The 9,988-nt window shown below is 37.9% G+C and overlaps 3 protein-coding genes across 4 annotated transcripts; 2 read left to right on the top strand and 1 right to left on the bottom strand.

Annotated features, from left to right (window-relative positions):
* Positions 1-157: 157 nt before the first annotated feature.
* LOC18609554 (Tetratricopeptide repeat (TPR)-like superfamily protein) lies at positions 158-2,689 on the top strand. The gene is made up of 4 exons (XM_007044729.3): positions 158-831; positions 943-1,095; positions 1,230-1,435; positions 2,358-2,689. The coding sequence occupies exons 1-4, from the start codon at positions 346-348 to the stop codon at positions 2,560-2,562; spliced, it is 1,050 nt and encodes a 349-aa protein (XP_007044791.2). The 5' UTR covers positions 158-345; the 3' UTR covers positions 2,563-2,689.
* A 1,189-nt stretch (positions 2,690-3,878) lies between these two features.
* Positions 3,879-4,569, top strand: LOC18609553 (Ribosomal protein L18e/L15 superfamily protein). The gene has a single exon (XM_018116385.2). It carries the CDS (start codon positions 4,004-4,006, stop codon positions 4,442-4,444), a length of 441 nt encoding a protein of 146 aa, XP_017971874.1. The 5' UTR covers positions 3,879-4,003; the 3' UTR covers positions 4,445-4,569.
* A 1,419-nt stretch (positions 4,570-5,988) lies between these two features.
* Positions 5,989-9,404, bottom strand: LOC18609549 (protein DETOXIFICATION 29-like). Of its 2 annotated transcripts, XM_018116383.2 has the most exons (8): positions 9,037-9,403; positions 8,328-8,869; positions 7,639-7,725; positions 7,137-7,193; positions 6,801-7,039; positions 6,578-6,696; positions 6,400-6,486; positions 5,989-6,187 (listed from the first exon to the last, which is right to left on the bottom strand). In XM_018116383.2, the coding sequence occupies exons 1-8, from the start codon at positions 9,358-9,360 to the stop codon at positions 6,113-6,115; spliced, it is 1,530 nt and encodes a 509-aa protein (XP_017971872.2). In that variant the 5' UTR covers positions 9,361-9,403; the 3' UTR covers positions 5,989-6,112. The 2 variants fall into 2 exon arrangements, with proteins under 2 accessions (XP_017971872.2, XP_017971873.2); XM_018116384.2 differs by lacking the exon at positions 7,639-7,725 and having other exon boundaries at positions 9,037-9,404.
* Between the last annotated feature and the right edge of the window lie 584 nt (positions 9,405-9,988).

Genomic DNA, 9,988 nt, shown 5'->3' with positions numbered 1-9,988 from the left:
CCGTTGAATCCGTCCAAATAAAACGACGGCGTTGCGTGGAGTGCTCAATTGCTCCGATGCGTGTTTGAACCGATGAGCTTTTCCGCTGCCGTAAGACAAATTGTAGGCTGCAACAGTCTCCACACACGACACTCGTCTACGTAGCGCCACGTTCACATTCTATTTGACGGTATCACCCTCGTGGATGGCACGAAATATCTTCAAACATTCGTCATTTTAATGCGAAATCCAGGGGAATTTAGTCATTAAGATAACAGCATTCTAAATATCTTCACGGCGGCTTTGTTAACTGGAAGCTCCGCATCTCACTCTCTCCTTTCTTCTTTCTCTCTCTGGAACGCCACCATGGCAGTGGTTCTTGGAAATTTAGCTTTGTTACTAGACGTGACGTCAGCGAGGACCGTTACACCTGACCGAAAATCCCGTCCCTTGGCGATCGACGTCCTTTTGAACTTACCGAAGAGAGACCCTTATTTCTTCCATGCTTCTCTTTCCAACAAGAGCCAACTCGACTCCTCGGACGGGGAGAATCGAGCTCACCGAGTGGTGGCTCGTGGCAAAGCGAATTCGAAAGTAAAGGCGGTGGATTTCGATGCTGGGTCCAGCGACGACGATGGGAACGGAAACGGCAACGGATTTGAGGAGGAAGAGGAGGAGTACGATTGGGAGAAGGAAATGAGGAAGAGAGTTAAGGAAATTGAGGAGATGAGAGAGTTGGAAAAGAAAGCGGAGGAGTTGCAGAGTAAAGCGGAAGCAGAGGAAAGTGAAGGCGAAGGTAGCGAAGAAACTGAGGAGAAAAAAAGGATGAGAGTGAGAAAAGAGCTCGAAAAGGTTTTGCCTTCTTTGCCCTGCTACCATACAAATAAACTAATCTTCAACTTCTTTTTCCTTCCAAGAAATTCTAGTTTTTTTAATCAGATATAGTTTCGTATGTGAGAACAGGTGGCTCAGGAGCAGGCAGAGAGGAGAGCAACGGCACAATTGATGTTCGAATTGGGCCAAAAGGCTTACGGGAAAGGCATGTACGGACGGGCCATTGAGTTTCTTGAAGGTGCTCTGACGATCATTCCCAGGCCAACATTATTTGGCGGTGAGGTCGGTTGATACCCTATAAGATAAGAGCTTCATGATTTTGAGGATATGGCTCTTTATTTGAATCAATGTTTGGCAAAGGAGGCAAAGACTAATGAGGGTTTTTTTTTTTTTTCTTTTTGTTTATCGGATTTCAGATTCAAATATGGCTGGCTATGGCTTATGAGGCGAATAACCGCCATGCGGACTGCATTGCTCTGTACCAGCAATTGGAGAAGAGGCACCCTAGTGTGAGCATTCGACGTCAAGCTGCTGAACTTCGCTACATCTTGCAAGCACCTAAACTCAAGATATCCCAGGAAGAAATGGTTACTATACCGCTGATTGGTTCTAGTTACGACAGGTATATTTGTTTTAGCCTTTTTTTAGGAAGGATAAGGCATAAAATAATGCACCAATAGACATTCATGAAACATACTTTTATGTGGATTGACCGGCAGTCCTCGTCAGTTGTTTACTTTTTTTTATCTAAACTGAAGTTGATAATATGTTGTTCTGAAGACTTGGCAAATGCTCATATTATTTTCCCCTGACAGTCTTATGTGTTTAGCTGGCATTGGCTTGTGTAATGGTGAATTTTGAGAATATTGTGTGGATCCTTGTCAACGCTAGCATTCTAAATTTTGATCTCTTGAAAATCTTCCTTTATCTTAAGACTAACTTATTTTTCACTTCCTGTCTCACCAACTCTTCCGAGTAGTAAATACTACTACAAATAATCCCTGTTTCATTCCTCAAAGCTCGTCTCTCGAATAAGTCATGTTCCTGTGATTGGCTGCCAACTCTTGTACCTTACTTTCACCATATAGCTTCCTGTCTTTGGGAAATTTGCTGTTCTTGCCATGAATTATGGTGTCCATGTCCATACTTCATGGTTTGCTAATGTGTCATGAACATAGTAGATAGTTGGAGGCAATAATGTTAACCATTTCACATCTATTTGGACAGCTACAGGCTCTTAGAAAGTATATAATTCAGTAGTCTTTTCTTAATCTCCAAGCAAATACTTATTCCTTAAGTTCTTCCCATGCCTAATGATCAGCTTGCTTCTTATTTGGATTGCTTTGTTCTTGATCACCATGTCAATTCTTCTTTCTGCCCTTGTCTTGTGACCAGCGTAGTTCTAGTTTCAGCTTTTGCCTATTCTTGTATTATTTTCTATCTCTGAATATTCGATTACACCATTTCTACTTCAGTAGGGAGTAAGTTGGAGCTAATCTGGAAAAAGATTTTGACAAGTATATGCATCATTGTAAAATTTCCAGCTATGCAGCAACGTGGAGTGATAAGTACAAGGACAAGGATCAGAGAAGTGGGTCGACTACCAATCAGCTTCCCTCCTCCAGAGACTTTCTAGGGGATTTTCTGGTGTGGCGGCCGCCTGTTGGACTGGAGAAGAACCAAGCTTTTTGGGTAGCTTTGACTCTATGGTTTGGCTTGGTGGGAGCTGCCCTGTTTCTACAAAGATGAATCATACAGAACACTCTCTATAGTTGTTATTGTTGGATCGTGATATGTTCATTTAATTATTTATTATGTCTTGTTAATGTGATGTTGATGCCCTTGTATTTATGAAGCAAAAAGATGTTTTCGTTCATTATTTTCGAAAGCAGACTTGAGAGGTCTGTGATTGGATAGCCAATTGGGTATGGTTTATATCTTTCTGCATACAATCCCTTCCTACTAAAACATCAAGAGCCACGGTTTCCGCCTGAAGTTGGGTGAGGATTGCCACTAGTAAACAAGTAACGTTATTTGCCCCTTTGGCAAGTGACAGAAGAATTCAGAATTTTCATTCAAATTACCCACTTCGACTTAGATGAAAATGCATGTAAGTCACTCTAAGGTTTGGGGAGAAAGAGATTGGTTATTTAGAAAATTATTGCTCAATACGTAATGCAACAAAAAATCATTTTTAATTTCCCAGATTCGCCGTGTTCCTTGATAATTCTACAAGTTTGTCATTTGCCACAACAATTACAAGGTTGGATTGCTACACAATGTCTACCTAAGCTTTATAAGGTTCCACTTCTTTGTTGTGCAAGTCTATTGTGTCCATTTCTCTAGCTAATCATAGTTTTAAGGTACATCAAATTCAAAAGGAAAATTCATATGCAATAATGCAAATGCAATTATGTTCATAGTATTTAACAAAAGGCATAATATCTAAAAAGACTTTTAAAGTATTTACCAAAATTTAAATAAATTCTTATTTTTTTCAATTAAATCTCATATTTTTATTTTGAACTAAATAAGTAATTATAATTAACGATTTGCTAACTATTGTTAGTAAAATCACTTTTCATTTTTATATTATATAATATTGATGTGACACGTTGATATATCATAATAAACAATAATATAGCATATTTATATAGTATGATAATATGATTACATAATATTTTTACCATGTCATTTTCACGTGGATATAAAATGATAGGCAACTTTGGTAATTAATTAACGGTTAGTTATAAGAACCTATTTAACTTAGAATAAAAATATAAGAATTTAATTGAATATAATAAAAAATAAAAAATTATTTAAATATATTTTAAATAGTGAAAAAAAAAGTAAACATTATATCTTAACAAAATTTCTCGTTAGACGAGCCAACCCAACAACCCCGGCAGTCTGATCAATATCACAATCCTCAAGCCCATTGCAGTACCCCTTGAAGCCCATCACTCCTCGTACCAACCCAAATGCAGACAGCCGTTAGGGCCGAACCCTCCTTAAGCCCACCACAGCCGTAAAATCCCCGAAACCCTAGAGGGCAAACCTGGAAACCAAAAACCTCCCCACTCCCCACCATTTTCCCGCACCAAAATAAATCCCCACAAGCCCTACTCTCATTTTCTCGTCCCTCAGCCGCTCCGAACCCTTCCCTCCCCAGATCCTCACCAATCCAAAAATGACAACCCGCTTCAAGAAGCACCGCAAGAAGCGCGGCCACGTGAGCGCCGGTCACGGCCGTATCGGCAAGCACCGCAAGCACCCGGGAGGTCGCGGAAACGCCGGAGGCATGCACCACCACAGGATCCTCTTCGACAAGTACCACCCTGGGTATTTTGGGAAGGTCGGTATGAGGTACTTCCACAAGCTCCGTAACAAATTCTACTGTCCCATCGTCAACATCGACAAGCTCTGGTCTCTCGTTCCACAAGACGTGAAGGTGAAAGCCAACAAGGATGCCGCGCCGATGATCGACGTGACTCAGTTCGGGTACTTTAAGGTCCTCGGAAAGGGTGTGTTACCAGAGAATCAACCGATCGTGGTTAAGGCTAAGTTGGTTTCGAAGACTGCTGAGAAGAAGATCAAGGAGGCTGGTGGTGCTGTTGTGCTCACCGCCTAGGTCAGGGTTTGTTTTTTTCTTTATTTTTGGGATCTGAATGACGATTCTGTTATACTATTATCTTGGGTTGTTTGGATTTATTTTTGAAATGAGATTTTAAATTAATGTCATTAATTTTGGCGCAATTACGTATTATGTTTGTTAAGTTTGACTTGCGTTGTTTATTTTGTTATGTTTTTCATTGTTGAATTTCGTCGGTTTAGTTCTATGATGTATATTAGATGTTGCAGTGTAAGTTAAATAGTAATCAGCTCTGGATGCAATTAATGGGGGAAATGTTGCGAATGTGTGGGATTTGATAAGGTGTAAATGATCGAATTCCGAGTGGTCCAAAAATGTTGATATTTCAATTTTTTGACATCGGTACTTGCTTGGTCTAGGATACTTAATAATCTTATGGTGGACTGAACATAGTTCTCTTCTGTGTTGGAGAATGATATGATAAAATTTAGTGATTAGATGCATTCTCTTGAGCCATTTTCTGTGCTTATGAGTAACTGTTAGGGATCAAATTGAAATCGGCCCTTTAGTTGCCTGTGTTCAATTTAAATAGCATCAGTTGCATATGTCTAATTGGAGAAAGGTGTGGGTCCTACCTTATTGGCATTAGTGGCTTACTAATCTGGGCATGGCATTTTCTCTCTTGTGCTATTGTGCATATGTCATGCTTTGTGGTCATATACCTATTCCAGAAGTTATAAGAAATAGATCATCAGAGATGCAAAAGCAGAAGAGTAAACAAGCTGTTATTGAGCCATTAAGGATGCTTATGTCACCATTGTTTGCAACAATGTAGCAAGTATTTTGAGCATGAAAGCTGTTCATATGGGGGTGTAAGCTTGGGGTAGCTGAAAATTCTATTGTAAATGATTTCTTTGATTGAAGTCCCTTATTTCCAGCATGATAAATGCATTAAGGCATAAGGATCATTTTTCTTTAGATCTATGTGTTGAGAGCATCACTTTTTGCTGCACAACTGGGATTCAATAGCGACTCAACATTTTTTTTGTTGGGGAAGAGGTTGGAAAAACTGTGCCCCATTCTGCATATCACAGATAATTGGTTTTCTTTATTAGGTTTATCCTTAACATGATTCCTCAATTAAGATTGTCTGCAATGGCCAGATTTAAACAGGCTTAGGTTGCCCTGCCTCTTGCAGCACATTGCATCGAAGATGCCTGTGATGCTTTTATCAGGCTTGCATAGGATTTGTTTGGGGAGATCAATAAATTAATTGACTTATGCTACTTGCCTATAAGAGAATTATCAGCCTTTCTCCTGTTATAAACTGAATATGTGTTGTATAATACGGTTATGGTTATGGCCTTGTAGTTTTTTAATGGTGTCTGAAAGGCAGTTAATGGCCTAAAATGAGTGGTTTTGTGGTCACATATTGAGAATGAGAAATTTGATGTTGGTTTATATTACTTATAAATCATTTTATTTCTAGACTTTTACACAGCCATATGTTCTTCCCTGCCAGTTATCATGAACTTTAAGAGAAAGAATCCCACCTCAAATGGATACTAAAACTGGTGGCGAAATGACCGTACACTATCTCTTTTCATTGTTCTATTATTGTTCCAAAGAGAAATTTGAGAGAATCCCGTCACAACTCACAATGGGTACTAAAAATTTGTTGGTGAAATGGCAGTGCAATATCTCTCTTCATTGTTCTACGTTGCCCTCTCTGAATTCTGTGTGTCCTCCCCACTTCCTTATCCTGTCTTCAGCAATCGAAGCCTGCACACAGCATCAAAGTTGGCATGGATTAGTGCTTACCGGGACTAGTTTTAACCTGGGCAGGTCGCGCAGTGGAATTCCAAAATGCTTAGAGGATTGGTACTTTTGTAATTTTGTTGTTTATTTTTCTTACAAAAAAATTTAAAAGGAAAAAAAGTACAAAATTAAAAATTAAAAGAACAAATTATAGCTCAATGGAATTTGAATGTTACCTCTTTGTTCCAATTGGTTTTATAAATCATCCCAAAAAGGACACAAGTCTGCACAGCTGTGCCAGATATCATTCCACACCAAATTCCCTGAAAGTATATGGGATACCAACCATTGCATTTACATTTCCATAAAGTGTTAAATGGACGTAGAATAGGTTAGACAAGGGAAGAGAATCACCTTAACACCCATGTTGAATGTGAAACCCAATATGAGACCCAGAGGAACCCCAAAGATATAGTAACACCCAATGTTTACATAAGCAACGAAAGCTTGCCATCCAGCTCCGACGGCCACCCCTGCCCCATCCATCCCCACAAATTAATTAAAATGCCAAACGTAAATTTGTTTTCTCTACAAAAAAAAAAAAAAAAAAAGGAATAATAATTGCTATCTTTCAAACCTGAGAGAACGGGTTGAACATTGTTAAGCGTAATGCAAAAGGCCAACAATGGCGTTAGCTCTTTGACAACTTGTTTGACTTGTGTATTGGTTGAAAATAAGTCTGGGTATTTGTCCCGAAAGATAATCAGAACGGCCGCGATGGCCAGACCGATCATAAACGAAGATATCACAGCCACTACCAATGCAAGTTTTGCTTTCCTCGGATGTCCTGCCCCCAGTTCATTTGACACTCTCACACTGTAAAAGTTTTACGCTGATCAGAAACACTTTGACCTAAACTGTTTCAAATGATTCGTGATATCGCTGGTTTCTGGAGTGTTCACGTCGTACGTACCTTACAGCCACATTCATCCCCAGAGCTACCATGACCGTCCAGCCCAGAATGTTACAGCTGCAAATTTGGCAGCTTTGTTAGGAGAAAGGCAGAAAGAAACAATTAAAATATAATGGAGAAGAAAACGATTTTGCTCTTGTTTCTAATGCATTATAATTATTCAAGATAAAAAAAAAAAAATGGGGCTCCGACTCTGATTAGAAATTACATAAACTTAGTATTGACCAAAGGTTTCATGAACGAGAGCCCATTTAACTGGTGAACTGAAATTCTTTTGCGTACCATTAAATATGAAACCAAAAAAGTTTTGTTTCCACATATATCGAGGAGATAATAAAGGTTCTTCGATCTTCCCCAAAGGCCGATACGTATCTTTCGAAACGAGGGAGAAAGAGGGGACTATTTTTTATTATTTACGCCAATCACTTGCGTCATTTTTGCACCATTAAAAGAGTAAATTATTGTTGAATAATTTATGGAAAATCAGTGAAGTCAAGCTCACCATATGGACAAGGCATCTACAGAAACTTCTGCGTTCTTTAAATATCCGGCAAAGAGTATTAGTGCCATAAAATACCATACCTCCAGGCTACACAAGATGTTAACACAAAATGGAACATATCAAAACATCGATTAAGCAAAGTTTAAATATCCTAATGTGAATAAAGATTAACAAAATGCTTTATGCATGCATCAAAGTAGTAAGACACAGTTAGATGGAACTACCATGTGTATATAATATCATTTATACGCCTAAAATTAAGCAGCAGCAGCAGTAATAGTAGTAATGATCTAACTATTAGGATACGTATAGGTGGAAATGCAATGTGGATATTATATATATATATATAAATTTTGGTTATATACGTATAGGCAAAATGAGGGGAAGAGACTAAGTAATTCCGCCACCATAAGGTTGGTGGCTCGTCGTGAGTACTAGGGCCTAGCCAGGCCAAAGCCCAAAACCATGCAAGTTATGACAAAATCAATTAAAATAGTGTCATATATCAATTCTTCAAGAACTGTATAATAAGGAATAATATATATATATATATATAAATATATATTTATAATATGGATGTGGAGAATAATATGCCCAGAGCAGTAGGCAAAGTAGTTTACCGAGAAGTGAGAACAGTAGTTGAAAGTTGAAAAAGTTTGTTACAATATCTCAAATTCTTATTTTCTCACCAGAGCATGACGGCTGAAGCCAGAGATAACCTAACAAATCCCCACAAGTTTTGAAAAGCCTTCCATGAAAATCCGGTCCATGCGCGCCCACATGTCCCACTAATAATATACGAGAACTGAGCCGCAACTATGAAAATCCACGACGCATTTAACACCAGGGCTGCACCTACCAGCCCCCACCCCAGTCTTAACATCAAGAGCCAGCTGAAAACCGTGTGCAAAACCAAGGCTGCAGCTGCAATCACGGCCATGACCATGATCTTGCTCTGTGACTGCAGAAACTTGGCGATGGGGAAATTCATGGCATAAGCGAATAACTGTGGTATCATCCATATTGCAAAAGTCCCAGCCGCCTTTGATATTTCCTCAGTCTGGCCTATCAGCTTCAAAATTTGTTCCGCGAATATGTATAAAAAGAGAAGGACCAAAGCTGTTGAGTTAAGGATGATCCATGATCTTTGCATGTAAACCCCTAGCATGTCAATATGCCCTGCTCCAAACGCTTGACCGCATAAGGTTTCAAGCGCGCTTCCCATACCAAGCTGATTACGTTAAAGCAGTATATATCATCAACTAAGTTGTTATATGTGTCTATAATCAGAAACAATTAAACATGAAAGTCAAATTATATATATATATATATATATATATATATATATATATATGACTTTGTTATGGATGTACTAATATGATATATATATATATATACCATAACACCGAAGGAGAAACCGGCGATGACTGAGTTTTCAACGGAGACTGCGGCGAGGGCAAGAGTCCCAACGTGGCCGGCGAAGACTTGAGTGATGGCACCGAGGGAGTATTTGCAGATGGAGGTGAACATGGCAGGGCCAGCTAGGTACCATAGCTTCTTGGATTCGGCAAAGCATTCTCTGAAGAAGTGGCAGACGCCAGTGATCGGAGGGATGTCTTGGGAGCCGGCGATGAAGATGGAAGAGGTGTTATCTGCTTTTGGTTGTGGCCGTGTATGCTCTTCCTGGGTGGGGGAGAGTAGCGGCTCTATTGCTTCTGCCATTCGGGAGAGAGAGAGAAGGAATTGGTTTGGTGTAATAAGCACTTAAGAACTAGGCGGTGTTTGGTATACATGTGTCTAATTAAATTATATTAAAGTATTTATTTTAAAATAAATCAAAACAATGCAAGTTACAATTTAATCATATTAAAGCAAATGAATGTAAGGTGATTATTTGAGAACCTAATGCAATATCAGATTATAACATACTTTGCAATTTTTATCACTTTCAAAAAAATTTAAAAATTAAAAATATTTTTAAAATTTAAAAAAATCCAAAAGTTTTAAAAAGCATAAAAATATTTTATAATTTTTAGAAATTCCAAAACTTTTTTTATAAAACTAAAAATAATTTTTAATTATTAAAAAAATTCTAGAACAATAAAAAATAGAATTAATTTATATTTTTAAGAAATTATAAAAGATTAGAAACTACAAAAAATAAAAAGTATATTTAAGATTTTTGGAAAAATAGAAAATATTCTTTTATTCTCATAATTTTTTAAAATTATAAAAATTATTTCCTCTCTATAATTTTTAATAAACTTTTAAAAATAAAAAAATATTTTTTTACTTTCAATGTTTTTTTCAAAAAGTCTCTTTCATTTTTTTATTTTTTAGTTTTTTCTAA

This window comes from Theobroma cacao, chromosome 2 (assembly GCF_053813885.1).
Source record: "Theobroma cacao isolate CCN51 chromosome 2, ASM5381388v1, whole genome shotgun sequence".
Classification (NCBI taxonomy): Eukaryota; Viridiplantae; Streptophyta; class Magnoliopsida; order Malvales; family Malvaceae; genus Theobroma; species Theobroma cacao.
The sequence above is the reverse complement of the archived record's forward strand: the minus strand, read 5'-3'. Positions and strand labels throughout refer to the sequence as shown.